The 17,560-nt window shown below is 33.5% G+C and overlaps 2 protein-coding genes across 2 annotated transcripts; one reads left to right on the top strand and one right to left on the bottom strand.

The window, feature by feature from the left end:
- Positions 1-672: 672 nt before the first annotated feature.
- Positions 673-7,681, bottom strand: LOC130613876 (RNA polymerase II subunit 5-mediating protein homolog). The gene is made up of 10 exons (XM_057435231.1): positions 7,559-7,681; positions 6,296-6,330; positions 5,999-6,077; positions 5,787-5,922; positions 4,645-4,736; positions 3,530-3,590; positions 2,987-3,396; positions 1,860-2,474; positions 1,529-1,588; positions 673-873 (listed from the first exon to the last, which is right to left on the bottom strand). Exons 1-10 carry the CDS (start codon positions 7,604-7,606, stop codon positions 817-819), a joined length of 1,593 nt encoding a protein of 530 aa, XP_057291214.1. The 5' UTR covers positions 7,607-7,681; the 3' UTR covers positions 673-816.
- Positions 7,682-15,366: 7,685 nt separating this feature from the next.
- LOC130613877 (NADH dehydrogenase (ubiquinone) complex I, assembly factor 6-like) lies at positions 15,367-17,185 on the top strand. The gene has a single exon (XM_057435232.1). The coding sequence runs from the start codon at positions 16,204-16,206 to the stop codon at positions 17,107-17,109; it is 906 nt and encodes a 301-aa protein (XP_057291215.1). The 5' UTR covers positions 15,367-16,203; the 3' UTR covers positions 17,110-17,185.
- The last annotated feature ends 375 nt before the right edge of the window (positions 17,186-17,560 follow it).

Genomic DNA, 17,560 nt, shown 5'->3' with positions numbered 1-17,560 from the left:
AACTTTCTTTTAAGATTCTATGGAAATATTATAAAATTAGGATTTCTTTTAAACTTGAAATCCACCACACATCTCTATTTTTTCAATTCTATTCGGACACGTCATTGACCAGATTTTTCGATTTTCTTGGAATTTACCCTTAGATCAAGAATCTAGCATTTTCTTTTATTCCAATTATGTAAAAAACGGAAAAAATGTTAAATAACCTGTCTCTCAAAATTAAACAGAATGTTAAAATTCGTTATAGAACTTAAGTACATGTATTTTTAGCAGATATAGCGGTATTTTGGACAAAATTCAAGCTTCCGATGACGTCACAGAAATAGTGCTGACATAAACAAAAATTAATTGCTGCTATTTTGACGTATGTCAAGTTTGGTCCTATTCCACCCCTGACCAAATAGGGTTAATGAAAGTACGTGATAATAAAATGAAATGGGTGTTGATACTACCTCAAATTTATTGTTGCCACCAACCCCTTTCCGCCCTACAATAAGGTTACCAAGAGTATCCAAAGTGTTCATCAATCTTGCTTACTAGACACTGTATATTTAGCCCGGAAACACTAACTCCTTTATGTTTTGCTGTTCCTGCGACGAGGGAAGGGTTTGTTGGATGCGTAAGAAGTATGTAAGAGCATTTAAAAACTGGGGAAAATCACAATTCAACACATACAAATTAGAAAGTGTTTCATATAAAATATGGTTACAATGGAAAATATATTATAAACGGCTTGTAAAAGAAACAAACAAACAAACAAACACAAAAACGAGAGAGGGTCTTGATGTGCCAAAATTTCTTTAGAAGCAGTTTACGTCACCTTTCCAACCGAGACGCTTTAAACCTAGACACAGGCTTCTGACTGGTCGTTACCTGTAAAGAAGAAAAATAATGGAGAGGTACTACTACCTTAGGCGTAGCAACAACTGCCCAGCCGCTACCACTAACTACGCCCCTGACCATTAAAGTTTAAGATAATTTACACAATTTCCTAACATCGTCAAAACACGTTTTAACGATTAAATGCGAACAAACTTAAAATCATACCAAAACTGAGTTTACAGAAATTATCCGAACAAAAATTTCCCGGGCGAATTAACATGACATGATTTTTATAGTAGGCTTAAAAAGATTTCCCGACTTTATGAAAGGCGAATTCGCTGTCATGCTGATCAAAAAACTTTTTCATCAAAATGAAATGTGAAAATATAAAAAAATTATGAAAAGTTGGAATAAGTTGGAATAAAACAGTCAGTATGATAATAACAAATTCAAATTCTGACCACTTTCGGATTTCGCTATATAGGCCTCCAAAAAAAGTTGACAAGAATCGAAAAATTCTATGGTGGAGGTTTTGGCGACGTTTCACTTCAATATCTTTAGTTGTCAGGTAATGTAAGCTTAAAGTGACATACACCAGGTCAAGAATGACAAAGGATTGCACAACTTTTGCTATAAACTTTTTCAAGGTCTCGGCAAATATTTGCTCTAACGAACTATGCTCAATCTGACTCATTGTCTCACTTACCCGATGAAACTGACTCATTATCGAAGCACCATCTCGTTCCACGATTTCTCCAAAAAACGCCTTTAAAAGAGAGATTACGATTTAGTTCTCACTGTCAATACTGTTTTACCCTCATTTACCTAGATTCAGTTCTATAGCTTTTGTTCACCCAAACTCCTTTTTTTGCAAAAAACCACTGTTTCCTCGATGTTGTTATGACCCTTATGTCTGTTTACATCATTTTCCATCAGAAGAAGGAACTTCAACGACAAGACTTTAACTTTGAAACAGTGTACAAGAGGACGGTGAGAGAACGCACATTTAACAAAGTGAAGACTGGGAACTAACCTACCTCGCTACTGTGATGTTTTAGAATAGGCCGTGGTTCGGCGCACGATTCCAACACTTTATTGGCTCGAACAGCTTCTGGTGATTTTAAAATAGTTTTTGGTTGCTCGTGCTTCAAAACTTTTTTCTGTTCATCATCATTGTTTGATTGGTATCTATCAATATCACCGCTTTTTAAAATCGACCTAGTCTCGTCGTTGTAATAATCGGCTACATAACTATTACTTTCGGAAAAATGAACTTCAGATTTGCTTTTGCAGTCTGTGGTATCGTAATGAGATTTTAAAATAGGCCTTGGCTCGTCAGATAAACCGTATTCAGGCGTTCCCGGTCGGCGTTCACTGCCTTGCGTGTCCGGTGGTGTTTTAAGAATAGGCTTTGGCTGATCGTCTAACGTATATTCAGGCGTACCCGGCCTGTGTTCCGGCGACGTTTTTAGGATAGGTCGAAGCCTCAAGTTTTCGTTGGAGTTCGATCGACTATCTTTCTTTAAAATTGACTTCAGAGGCCTTTCGTCAGTGTCGTGAGTTTTATCAGAGCGTCTATATTGCTCGTAAATATCTGCAGGCGAGTTCACGTTCTTTCTAGTCACATCTGACTCGCTAGCAGATCGTTCCCGCTGAAAAACACAGCAACGAAAAGTAAAAAAAAAAAACATATTAAGGAAAGTGAAATTAAGCAACGCCCATGATCTTTTTTTGACAAGAATTTTTCTCATATGCAATAAAACTTTGCTTTTATAGTTCAAATTGTGATTTGAACAGCATTTCGGCAAAGCAAGAGAGTGCAAATCGATCAACTTTTGTCATGTAAACAAACGACCACAAAAAAAAAACACTGACACAAACAAAATGGTGGCTTCTACTGTCATGCGTAGTAATGTAATCACCAGTAAATCACAATGAAGCTCCTTTGGGATAAATAGATTATTAAAAAATTTTAGAAAATTTGATAAAAAATGCAGGGGTGGGTTTTCAAAAGAAGAAACATAAAACTTTGGGGCATAGAGTCCTATCTTGGAACTATATTGTGATTCAAGTCATTTCCCTCGATTATAATCATACAGCAGAGTAACGTTTCTCACAGGAAGAGACATGACACGCGATTGAACACAAATATGACGAAACCCACCTGCACGTCAGAGGAGTGTTGAAACTTGATAACATTTTCAATTCCCTCGTGTTCGCCATCGGAATTCCTCGCATCATCAACATCACTATCAAACTGCACGTGTTTATGTTCGCCACCTTTCCGAACTACACTCGCATTGTTCCCGGACGTGTTACCTTCACTTTCATCAGGTTTATATGTCCCTGCCAAAATTTCATTCATTATTTTCGAATGTTCTTTTTCCTCTTCCTCCTCTTCTTCTTTTTCTAGTTCATTTAATCGCGCCAGTAGTTCGTTGTGATTTATTGTACTGTCTTTATTGGACGAAAACTCCTCGCTGTTTTTGTCAATTGTTTTTGTGTTTTCCACTTTGGGCTGAACGCTTCGCTGTATAAGATCGTGTTTCGGTACATGCGCTTTCCGTCTTTTAACTGATACATAAAAAAACAATATACTTAACTGAAGTGAAAGAATTTTTTGTTCACTTTACAGAGGATTTACCACAATGATTAGGCGATGTGAGACAGTAGAATTTTTTCTATCATCTTGGAAGCCAGTACTTACTTTTCTGCGCTCCTGTAAAATCGTCAATTTCTTCCTTGATTTCTTGGATATCATTGTGTTCCTAAAAGAATGCACTAACAGATTTAAAGTCATAGCAATTTAAAAGAAAAATGGTAGCTGCCTTTCATTAAAACGTTTATGACAGTAGCACCCTGTTTTTAAACGTTTATGGCCGTAGCACCCTGTTTTTTAACGTTTATGGCCGTAGCACCCTGCTTTTAAACGGCTGTATGGTCAGGTTTACTGAATTTTATTGGCTGTTACTAAAGTTGTCCGTCTGTAAATGCCTTAAAGTTGACTTATGGTAACTTTGAAAGCTGCCAAAATACAGGCTTGGGACTAAAAAAAATTTAATGCTTAAGTCTAATGCGGACCTCTTACTATTTACTTGCTGTGCCACAGTCAGAAACGCCTTAAGCAGTCATAAGATCCACTGCATCGTTTAAAGTCAAAACTTCCCTAATTTTTCTCAGTCTATTTTGAAAACAATCTGATCGAACTAAAATATTCTTAATAAATTAAGTTTATAGCAGACAATATACGCAGGGGTTAATCCAGGAAATTAATCTGGGCATGGTAACCCCTAAAATTCTCTTTCGACTTTTTTAGGAAACGAGAAACTCAATTTGTTTGTATCAAACAGTTTATACTTTAAAGTGAACCTACAAAAAGGTTACTACCACATTTTTTCCTGTTCATTCTTTAATACAAGAAGTAACACAATTTTCATCTCTCTATTTTGGGCGCCCAAATTAAATGACCCCAAAAATCTATATAACGATGTCTAAATTGACCTGTATTAGCCCTGATACGAGACGAAGCAAAGCCAGGCATTCATACTTCCTGACATTACTACTAAAATTCATTTTATAATTATATGGTGCAAACACCATAGAAGGATTATTATTTTGCCCAGAAAATGCACGTATCACGCTCAAGGAAAACAATTTTATCCTGTTTTTGGTCCTACGAAGTCACTTTTCTTGTCACACCTTTATATATTAGACACAAAATATGACAACTGTCACGAAACTTTAAACACAAAAAACATATTACGCAAAGATTCTTGAAGAAAAAGAATCGTTATTTTTGTGATGCTGTGAACAAATTCTTACATCTTGAATAGCTTGAAAATGGTTGGTGTATTCCATATGTGCCTTCATATTATCAAATTCCTTCATCAATTCACTCAACTGAGCATCGACCACTAAAACAAATATATTTAAAATGTAGTATGAGAAGTTCAAAACAATAATGCGTTTTAAACATAAACACAAAACTAATATCATGTAGAAATAGTCTGCATCTTGTAGAACTTTCATATTTTTTGCTTCAGGTCATTTGAAATGTTGCTAATTTAATATTTACAAAAAAATATAAAAAGTGAAGAAGAAAAATCGATTCGTTAAAACATCTATAATCTTAAAAATAAAATGAACGATCAAACATATCAGACAAAATTAAGAAAATATGCAAACAAATGTGGTCCTCGTGTCACATGTAACCAAAAGAATAAACATATTCATTGACCATGTCTTTATCACTGATAAATATCAACAATAAAAATAGCAATAAAAATAATATTAATATAATATATATATTACATTGGATTGCTTTGGAATTGGTGGAGGCTTGTTATTCATATTACTTGCTTGATTAACAAAGATGATAAATGTTAACCATTTATAATATCAACTCTAATTTCCCTAACATTTCTAATATTTTTTTTCAACTGATTATAGATATATCAATAAGGCTTATATAATCCGAAAAATGGAAATTTATAAATACTATTAAAACAGACTGTAAAAAAGTAATGTGATTCTTTAGAAACAGGTTTGAAAGTCAATCCTTGCAAATATTTTAAAAAATAAGAATAGATTTACTTGGCTATTCAAACGTTACATTTATGACATTGAAAGAAATTATTGATTTGCTGACTTTTTTTTTTACATTTTGGCAAACTTCGTCAAAGAGTGGACATCCTGATACCCTGCAGTCTGCACATGCTGATTATAAACATTTTACTAAATGCTATTATCGAAAAATAATTTTTTGAGGAAAATGCATACTAGGGATCAGCGAGATTACTTCAATGTTGCCTTAGCTTAGTAAAATATCTCATATCTTGGCCTAACAAAACTCCTACACATAACACTAACCATTAAAGAACTAGCACCCTAAAATTATATTTTTTCTGTGTTTCGGATACACAAATCTTACTTATACACATTTTTTGTAAAATAAATGTGCTTACTTTTTATTCTTCTTTCAGTAATTTCTAATGCTTGTTTAGATGAGCGTTCAACAAACCAGTTCTCTCCAAGAAGGACAGTGATTTCATTTGTGTGAATGAAATGCCCTGGAAAGAATGCTATCTCACCAATAGGTACCTGAAATAAACAAAATATAAAGATCAAAAAAAAATTAAAAGCAAGAAAAAAATTCATTCGAAACAATTTGACTAACCATAGTGGGTCTTGTGATTTCATCGGAAAAAGTTTGAAGCTTCTCCTTTAATTTGATGTATTCATCCCGTATCTCTGTTCTAAATAAAAATAAACCAAAATCAAATAAATAAGACTGCATGTATGGAACGGACTTATTATGTCCATTACCATGTTTTTTTAATAACTTTAATAATAATTCAATAGAGTAATGGTTGTGTTATTCACTTGTAATCATAAGGTTGCAGGTTCAAGACTTAACTCCAACTTTTGTCATATTCATAATTTCAAAAACTTTTTCAATAACAGACATACTTACTTTTTTGCACGACTCTTCTCGTTTTCCTGTAAAACCTAAAAAGAAAAAAAAGAATACATCTTCAAAAACATGATCTTTGCTTAAATGCAATGATGTTGGACTTATATTAAAGAGCTTAAAAAGTTGGTTAACAAGTCTTTTTAAATTCTTTAAACAGCTCTTTTCATTCTCAAGATATTCACTTTTGAAGAATTTAATTATGCTGCATACATTATGATGTCGTATTTAAGTAATAGCAAATTTTGACATTTTTGTCATCGGTAATTTTAGACCTGTTATGCATGCATAAGGTGAATAGATTAACCTAAAAATTTTTTGCCAAAATGACACTTGTTTGCTCCTTTAGGCCTCTTAATTTTTTGCTGATGACCCTATAACATAGGATCTGCATGTTCGTGTGCAATCAAATTCTGTAAATAAATATACAAGGCCTGTAACCTTACGCAGAACATTTTATTGCAAACCAAGTCACAGATCCTGAGTTATTTGGTCATTGGAAAAAACTTAAGAGGTTTGGGACAAGCAAACAAACATAAATACCAGATGCAGTGGTATGTGGATTGTAGGGAATCGTCTTTCCATATCATTGTATGAACACTACTAACTATTTGTTTCATCAAACGAAAGCCATATGAAAAGGCCTGTACATGGTTTAAGAACAAAATAATGTATTGTTTGAACTTAATACAATCACATTTGGAGTCCTTTAGCACAAAATGTGTTGTTGTTTAAGGAAGACATAGCTGCCTTAATTATCAAGCAAAATACAGATAAGATTCCAATGTTTACAAAATTCCATAATGTATGGACATGTGTTGGGGTTTAAACTTTTTGATACGAATTATATGAATTGCATACGAACCTTTTCAGAAAATCCCTAAACAAATGAGTTAGGAGTTGTATCTATTTCTATAAGCAGTTTTGACTTCATTGACTTGTTGACAAACAAACTTGGACTCTCACCATTTTTCACATTAGCAATTTTTGTGACTGCCTATGTTGTTAACACATTAGCATTTCTGTTGACAATGTGTCCTGGCAAAAATTAGAAAGACTGGACTCTGCACTACAAAAGAAAAAATCGATTTTCTTTTTGATAAAAGGGTTTTAACCTAAGCAAAATGAAGCAATAGTGACAACGAAATTCTCAATGTGACGCTTAACAGTGAACAAACATTCAAAGATATATGACCCAATAGTGGCCTAAATCCAACATGTTTGTTGAGGAAGTAATACGGTACCAACACAAAATACCTATTTTACCTTTTTCTGTTCATATTTCAATTTATCCAGGTAGCTGAGATCTTCCATATCTTTTAACTACATGCTTGTATGTAACGTCTACTATTTACAATTTATTCTAAAAACAAAAATGATTAGGTGATCAATTTCTGCAAAGATAAATCCACAAAAATAAATATCAGTGGCACGTTTATGGCAAATTTCCTAAAACTTTTATTCTAAAAAAGCTCATAATCAAAAATTATAACACAGGCTTTTAATATAAGAATCTCATTATATAACCCATAACTCTTAAAACAGTTTCATAATAATTTTTTGAGGAAAAAGATTATTAAGAATTACAAAAATAATTTTTTGAGGAAAGTTACAAGGCTACCTGAACTGTAATAACAGACTATTTATATGAGATTCAAAGTACATCTAAACTGATTTAAGTTGATAAAATTCACTTTGGTCAACGTTTTTTAGGAATGTTTACATAAACATTAAAGGGAACCCAAGGCAAAAAATTTATGTTAATCAATTCACCTTTATATCTATGCATTAATAAAGTTTGAATGCACATCCCTTAACAGGTCTAGAATTACTGATGACAGAAAATGTCAAAACTTGCAATTACTTAAATATGACATCATAATTTATGCAGCATAATTAAATCTGAAATTCTTGAAATGTGAAAGAATTTAAAAAGACTTGTTAACCAACTTTTTAAGCTCTGTAATACAAGTCAAACATCATTTTATACCTTGGGTTCTCTAAGTATGGTTAAGTATTCTCTTATCACTGTCAAATTGTCTGAACTTTCAGATTGACAGGAATGCTGCCAGTAAATCTAAGCAGATAAGTGCAATAGCATGCCAACACAATTAATTTATGTTACATTTGATATTAAAAAATTTAGGTCAAATATAGGTTAACAAACAGTTCAGAAGAAGACATAGCTGCCTTAATAACCTATTAAGTACAGACAAGTTTCCAGGCTTTTTTGATTTTTGAAAAGGAGCGAAAAAGTTAAATACCTCAGGGTAATATTTGATCAAAAAATGGGAAGAGCACATTAATGACATAGATTGAAAAATATTAATTATTTTAAAATTAGAATCATTGCATCTTGTTTAACACCTCACACAAAAAACCTTTTGATTAATGCACTTGTCATGCCATTATTTCAACTACTGCTCCTAGGTATGGGCTTGTGCCACCCAAGGTAGATTGGGAAAACTAGAAAAACAATTAAAATGTGCCTGTTTGATGATTGTGGCAGTTTTTTGCCAAAAGAAATTTTGAGGGCATGTAATCAGAAGCAATCTGATTCATGGCTTTGAAAACTATGGCATCATTTTTGATGAGTAAATTATTCAGTGAATATTCCCTCTCTTTCCAAAGAAAGGTTTCTTGGGAAAGAGAGGGTCGCACATAATTGTACATAACTGTGTTGTACATAATTTTAAAATAAACAAATTTATCTTTTACCAGGCTCCGACAGATTTTACGAATATATACATGATTTTATCAAGGAAACACTGTTTTCTCCACAGTAAGGTATTCCGAACCATATGGAAACAGTCTTTTTGTCCCCTCGGTTACAGGTGTATTATTTGACTTGTTCAATAATTTATGTATATGATGGAATTGGAAACTTGTTTTGGAAAACCATTACATGATGCAAACTTCTTGATTGTGGAAATCTCACTTGACAGTTTTCTTGGGCAGCAGATCTTGATAGCACAGTTTACAAGGCAGTGAAAATTTCATGGAACATAACTTATATAGTTGGTGTAAAGACCAGTGTTTGTATCAGAGCAAGACCATCCGGATTCAGTTCTAAGGCCAGAAAGTATGGAACGACATCTGTGAATAGATCAACTGTGAACACTAAGTTTTCATTAAGGTTGTTAAACAATGCATTTATGTGTGGTATATCTTCTGGTTTGATTACAAAGAGGGTATTATCAAAATATGATGATGATGAAGTGCATATTTTACATGGATAGCCTCACAAATTTCGAGGGATATACCCTGCCTATTATTTCCAGGAGAGACTATGACTTAGACGGGGAGTCCTAGAGTATTTAATGCTCATTTTGAGCTACACAGACCCAATTAGGGTCCGCACTCTACTAGACAACTCCCTGCAACATCCAACGGCCCACACAGTGTGCCATCTCCACAATTTTCCTCACATGACTTGGGTTAACCTGAGCTATGGTGGCATTCACTTGCCCATATTGAATCACCGTCAGGGGGAATCAAACCCGGGCACAAAGTGTGAGAGTTATAACCACTGAACTACGGCACCACAGCATATCTGCGATAGAATTTGAAACTGGAATTTTTTACAAACACGAAGGATGCTACACCTCTTCTGTCTAAATCAAATGTTGTTTACCAGTTCTCCTATCCTGGATGTATACAACACACAATACATTGGTAAAACTAAACTTACATTGTATGAAAGAACCTTAGAACATGCATGGAGTGATAAGAATAGTGTGATACGTAAGCACATCCATACATGCAATGGCGTTGCTCACATAATTGGCATTAAAAACTTGTTAAATGACGTCATGCTGAAGGACAATGTAGTCCAATAGTAGTATAAATAAACTATAAACTCAAACCTGCATTAAACCATGGTTTAATGTCCTAAGAACGATCACTATTTTAATGTTACATATATATAACGGCCACTTGTTGTAAAATATTTTATTCTCTAAAGATGACTTGAACTCTAGTCGGAATAACAGAAACTACAAAAATTTTAGTTTATTTATGATCTGGCGTGATTTAATAAAATTAACTTATTTAGACTTTCTTTTTTACTTTTTCTGTTTAAATTGTCATATGATGGCTCAAAATAAATAAAAGACCTATAGCTATTGTTTTTAACCTGAAATCCTATCTTGGCATTCTTATTTAGCATATTCTTATTAGCTACTGTTACTGTTATTAGCTACATAGCTACTCTTACTATTTTTAAAAGAGAAGGCGCGTAGCTAGCTAGTGTTTATGACACCAGGAGCTAGATATATACAATAAGCACGAGTAGAAGTTCACATATAAAGCATGATACGAAAATGTAGATATAATAGCTATCTAGCTTTAGGGTAGTTTCTCTTAACCAGGAAAAGATTGTCTCAGAGGTCGAGGGAAAAACCGAATAAATTTCCACGAAAATTCCACGCAGAGTTATACATGTTATTTACAGGATGCTTTAGGGTCACCCAACGCCCTCTTAAACGCCCTACACAAATATGTTATTGCGCCAGTTGTTTCGATTATCAAGATATCCACAATGCAAGAAGTTTTTAGTTTCTCAGTTGTCGAAACGCAAGTTTTCAATAAACTTTATCTGTTTGTCCACTTCTGCAATCTTTGAACTACACTTTCATTACGAGAGCACGGAATCTTTTTGTCGACAGCGTATGCCCTCTTTTGGGCAATAACTTCATTTAACACCGGACTAAGGGGACCCGACACACGAAGTACAACATAAACACCCGACATAAAAAGTCCGACACACCTTCATAAAATTGCTCCAACCAAATGGACCAGACACATTCTTGTTGTATATTAATGATCTGCATAATTGTATCAAATCGTCAGAGACCTATCATTTTGCTGACGACACTCATCTGCTGAAATTCTCAAAATCACTAGAATCCCTTTGTAGAGGGATGAATGCTGATCTTAAACGCCTTGTGTGTTGGCTTAATGCCAACAAAATATCACTGAACTCCAGCAAAACAGAGTTTCTTGTATTTAGATCCCAATCTCGTAGGCTTGAATTTTTACCTTTTTTGATTCTATGCGGTAAGCGCATTTATCCTAGCAAAAGTGTGAAATACCTGGGTGTTCATGTTGATGAACATCTTTCCTGGAAGTATCATGTCTCATCTGTGGCTACTAAACTTCAAAGAGCCAATGGGATGTTATCTAAAATTCGTCACTATGTTCCCCTAAAATCCCTGCTAAACATTTACCATGCTATCTTTAGTTCTCACTTAAGCTATGCTTGCCAAGTATGGGGCACTCGAGACACCACAGTAGCCCACAGAATACTTACCCTCCAAAAGGCTGCCCTTAGGCTGATCACCTTCAGTGAACCAAGATCTCCATCTTTGCCTATATTTGCAGAACTTGGAATTCTTAAATTCTTCGACCTAGTTAAAGTCCTTAACATTCAATTTATCCACAAATTCCTAAACTCTAACCTCCCATCTGACACACTTACCTCACTCAAATTTGATCGAATCTCACATTCTCATGAAACTAGATGTAACACAACTGGTTTGCTTATTGAACCAACAGTTAACACATCGACGTTTGGATCTTTTTCATTCTCTAGAATCTCCACATTACAGTGGAACAATCTGCAAAGAAATTATCCTGATACTAACCTCACAAACTGTAAATTAAGCACAATCAAATCCCTAGCTACAAGTTTCTACATGAGTCAATACATCAACTAGCTTTCCTCTTCATTATTTTGTCTCATTACTTTTTTCTATTTGACTATATGGTACTGAATTTTCATTTATACTAATTATAATCAATAATGCTTTTTCATTTTAATCTTTGTAAACTTACAGTATTTACTGACATATGAAAATATTTCACATTTTTCTTGGTGGCTTTCTCCTTTGTTTAGCATTGGCTATCGGGAAAGTCTCCTTCCTAATTGCTAATTTATTCTTTTAGTAATGTAAATTGTCATTTCTTAGGTAAATAAATGTTTACTTACTTACTTACTTACTTACTTACACATGAACCCTCTCATTATCCGACATCCTCACAACACAATCATATTTTCCTGTAGATAAGCCATAACCGACGTAATATCGCATAATATTCCTTTTTTTTCTTTTTTTTTTCTTTTTTCCTTTTTTGCTGTTGAAGAATTTACAGTTTTCCGTAAAAGTAGGATAAAAATCTTAAGCTATTATTATATCGTATAATCTAGAGATATGATTGCATATGCTAAAATGGTTAGCTAAAGAGGAAAAAAATAGAAGGAGCGAGAAGAAGGCTAGAATAGCCTTATCACCAAGCCCCCAACCTATTTAAAAGGTTACCCTTAAAATACTCTCTATTGCTACATAACAAATACATATTTCTTCGTAGATAGACCATAAACAACGTTATAATAATACAATATAAACTGTTTTGTCTATCTATACCGAGAAATATTACCCGAGGTCAAAAGTATAGACCGAGCTTGCGAGGTCTATACTTTTGACGATGATGGGAGAAGGATCTCCCGAAACGTCGCCTACTAAACTATCATGTTCAAAAATGATAAAATTTCCGCAGTAATATGAATACTGAACAGACAAAAAGAAATAATATTCAAAATTATTTTTATTTTTGTTAAAAAATTGTTCGCAGAAAACATAAATTCTGTTTAGTGCAAAGTAGAACGACTTCCCTCAAATCTAACAGCTTTAAGACTTTTACTGTGACATTTCTGAGAGGACAAATATCATTTTTAAAGTGTATGGATAGGTATAGTATAAACGTCTTCCATCATATTTGACAGCTTTAACCCTATTCGGTCCGGGAGGGGCGGAATCCGCCCCCCCCCCTGACGGCTTTTTTTTAATAACTCCTGATTGCTTTCTTATATGGCTATGATACTTACTGAGTTTCAACATTTATCTATTAGACACCTGCATGCTAAATTTTTAGGTCCCATACCTTTCAGAGGCTTTGATATTGGCCATTACTCGAAACTACCCCTAAAATCTCTATGAAATCCTTATAATGGGGAAAATATAATTTTTGGCAATTTTTTATTCGATCCATGTGAAAACCGGAAGATTTGTTAAAAAAATTTTATTTAGCTTTCAGAAACTTCAAACAGAATGTAAAAATTCGTTCTAGAACAAAAGTAATTATATTTTAAGCAGATAGTGGCATTTTTAACAATTTTTAAGCTTCTGATGATGTCACATAAAATGTGCTGACGCAAGCAAAAATTTATTGCCTTCATTTTGTTCCTTTTATGACGTACTATAAGTGTGCCAAGTTTGATTCAATTTGAACAATCCTATGAAAAGTTATTAAGGGGGGGCGGAATCCGCCCCCCCCCCCCCGGTCATAGTATGTTCGAAAAACCCCGGACCGAATAGGGTTAAGACTTGTACTCTCTCAATTTGCGAGAAAGTATTTGTCCAGGATATTGTTCTATTAGTGCATAGATGGTGTCAACCTCACTGCTTGATTAAATAAAGTGAGAAGTCTTTCCTTTAATTGGTCTGCTTCAGGACTTCTAACATGCCATTCACGAGAGAATATTTGTCCAAGACATCGTTTCTATAGGTGTATCGATGGGTATAGAGCACTACTGCCTGTTCAGTGTATAGTATAACGTCTTTTCTCAGATTGGTCTAGCGTAAGACTTTTAATGTGTTAATTCGTGGGAGGTTATTTGTACAGAATACTGTTTATATTTATGTATGGATGTGTATTCAACATAAGTGTTTGTTTATATTATAAAGTCATTTCTTGATTGGCGTGCTTTAGGACTTTCAATATGTCTTTTGGCGGGAGGATAATTGTCTAAAACTCGTCGTTAGCCAGTGGAAAGACAGACAGACAGACGGACGGACGGACGGACGGACGGATGAATACAGAATACTACAGTCTGTTCAATGTATAGTACAAATGCTTCTCTCTAGTTAGCTTACAATAGGCAATATGTCCTTTTACAGGAGGGCATTTCGTCGAAATATCTGTTCAATTACTGCAGGGGCGTAGCCAGCGTCGGTCAGGCTCTGCGATCGACTATATCTACAGGATAATGTGTATTTATTATGTAGCGATAGAGAGTATTTGAAGGGTAATATGGATTATTATGCGATATTATGTTGGTTATGGCTTATCTACAGGGAAATATGCTTGTGTTATGAGGATGTCAGAGAGGGTTTTGATGTGTCGAGTTAACTTGGTTGGAGTAATTCAATGAACGAGCGTCGGACTTTTTGTGTCGATAGGCATATAAAGCAGTGTTACTTTATGTTGTACGTCATGTGTCGGGTCCACTTAGCCCGGTGCTAAATGGAGTCGGAGCCACCTTTTGGAGTCTCTAGATAAACGTCGAGTGGTTTATTTCAAGATGGCAACCGGAGTTTTGTGGTGGTTTTTATGTTCTTAAGCTCTGATTGCTTCCTTTCTATGTTTACTAATTAACTGGAGTGGTACTTTTTTAATTGTATTTGCCCACAAGGCTTGATCGCAATATATACCAAAATCTTTTCGCTTTGAGTGGTCATGTTTAACTGGGGTTTAAATATAAAATCTTAAAAGATTTGTAAATGTGTTTTGAAAATTTCAATTAAATCAGAGCATTCCCCCACTGTTGTAAAGTATTCTATCGGGGAAAAAATGTGATAAACACCACAGGCGTTTACTCTTTAATTAAGCACAATCAAATCCCTAGCTACAAGTTTCTACATGAGTCAATACATCAACTATTGTTTGTTGTATATATTGTTGTATATTGTTTGTTGTTTTAATATTTATTTTTGTTGTTTGTTTGTTCTAATAGCTGGCACACATTAGGCATCAAGTCCCCAACAGTCCTCTCTTTTTCGTTCTCGCAGCTATCTCCTTCTCGAATCTTTTTAGTCTACATCATCTTCACGAAAATTTTTTAACTCGTTTTTATATAATATATAAATAATTTTATTACTTTTAATAATATTCTCTCTAATGTAACATAACTTGGTGAATTCTTTAAAGTAAGTTTTGTACATTTTTTAAAATTCAGTCCAGTTCAAACAAAAAAAAAAAACTAGCTTTCCTCTTCATTATTTTGTTTCATTACATTTTTCTATTTGACTATATTGTACTGAATTTTCATTTATACTAATTATAATCAATAATGCTTTTTCATTTTAATCTTTTTTTTAATCTTTAAACTTACAGTATTTACTGACATATGAAAATATTTCACATTTTTCTTGGTGGCTTTCTCCTTTGTTTAGCCTTGGCTATCGGGAAAGTCTCCTTCCTAATTGCTAATTTATTCTTTTAGTAATGTAAATTGTCATTTCTTAGGTAAATAAATGTTTACTTACTTACTTACTTTACTTTACTTACTCATGGCATTAAAATATATTCATGGATTATTTTTTGTGAGGTTATTTCAAACTTACTGATCCAAGATTTCTTGTATACTAAACAAGTTGAACAGAGTACTCAAACATAAGATATATATTTTTTATAGTGGCCTATGTTGAAGAAATGTCTGGAAGTTACATAAACATAGAAAACCCCTGGAGACAAAGGTTAGCTAGTGAGGGTTAGGTTCTAGAATAAAATTTACTTTTGACAATCAGAAAAACCTTAGAAAAAAAGGACAATTTTTGCAAGAATTTTGAATTAAATTATATTTTGTTAAAAAGGTTAAAGAAAAAAATTCAAAATTTTTTTAAACGCCCCCTTCCTTTACCTGCACCCTAAAATACCCCAAAGCTACTGAGAACGATGATTACACCCTGGTATTAGATCTAAGGATGAATATCAAGTAACTTGTCAATTTGGCCTTCAATATTTTGCATACAACTTGTGATGTGTACACACATGGAGGACTACGTTTTCTGCAACACATTTTCAAAATTTTGAACTCCATAGAAAATATAGGAATATATATTTTATAAAATATGAAACTTCTACTGAAAAGAAGAATCCAAACTGTTCTGTGGTTTGCAAACAGGAGATTTGCAGCACCACCACCACAAAAGAATAATTTTGAGTATTGTAGACAATTGGTACGGACACGAGACTTTGAGAATTACTTGTGTCTTCTCTTATTGTCAGGTGAGCCTCGTAATATTGGAATGGTAGTCAGAGCTTTTAATGTGGAACTTTCTCAAATTGTTGATTCAACAAGTGAAACACGTACAGCTGAAATGAGATTAGAATTTTGGAAAAAAAGCATTGATGAAACTTTTAAAGGTCGTCCACCATCACACCCAGTAATGATATCGTTAGCTCTTTCGCTAGAGCAAAAAATGTTATCAAAAAAGCATTTTGATAAGTTGATTAGCATCAGAGAACGTCACATACATCAAAGACCTTTTATGAGCATTGCGGATGTGGAAGATTATGGAGAATATTCTGTCAGTCCTATATTTGATTTATTGTTAGAGTCCACCTGTAATGATAGTCTAGATGCTTTAAACGCTAGTAGTCATATTGGAAAGGCATCTTCATTAGTTGCGTTAATTCGAGGTGTTCCATATTTCATGACACAACGTAAAGTGCTGCTCCCTACTGAACTCTGTGTGAAGCATAGCGTTTCACAGGAAGACATTTTAAGAAACAGAAGCAAAGATGGCATAAAGGAAATCATTTTTGATGTTGCTAGTCAAGCAAATATTAATTTGCAACATGTGAAAACAATGAAACACAGTCTAGAGAAGGATTTGAAGAAATTATTTCTTCAAACTGTTCCTATAGAATCTTTTTTGAAGCATCTTCAACGCATTGATTTTAATATTTTTGATTCAAAATTAAATCAGAAAGACTGGACTCTTCCTTTCAAACTACTTTTTCATCGTAAATAAAGTTATGATTTTTATTGCTGTATGTTTTTTAGTTTTTTTTTGATATTTTTGTATGTCCATTACATGTAGTCAGATATTGAAAGAATATTCTTCTTAATGGATATAATTATCTCCTACACAAGTTTTATACAAAGTTGCCCTACAGTTTCTTTAGGATTTTCCGAATCACACACACAAAAGAAACACCCTTAAACAGGCCTATCAATAAGAAAATAACACCAGAGTAATAAATCGCTCCCCCAAGGTTAAAATAATTTAAACTGGGCAAGCAATCTGAATAAATAGAATAAGATTATAAATGCATATTTTATCAGAAAGTCATTTTTATTTATTTTATTTTATCTTTTATATATATATATATATATATTTTTTTACTATAAATAAGAAGAAAGAAAACATTGATTTCCATGTGAGATGAATTGATATTGCTTAGCTAGAAAAACTTTTTTTG

The sequence above is a fragment of the Hydractinia symbiolongicarpus genome, chromosome 11 (assembly GCF_029227915.1).
Source record: "Hydractinia symbiolongicarpus strain clone_291-10 chromosome 11, HSymV2.1, whole genome shotgun sequence".
NCBI lineage: Eukaryota > Metazoa > Cnidaria > Hydrozoa > Anthoathecata > Hydractiniidae > Hydractinia > Hydractinia symbiolongicarpus.
This window is presented reverse-complemented; position numbering and strand designations above follow the sequence as displayed.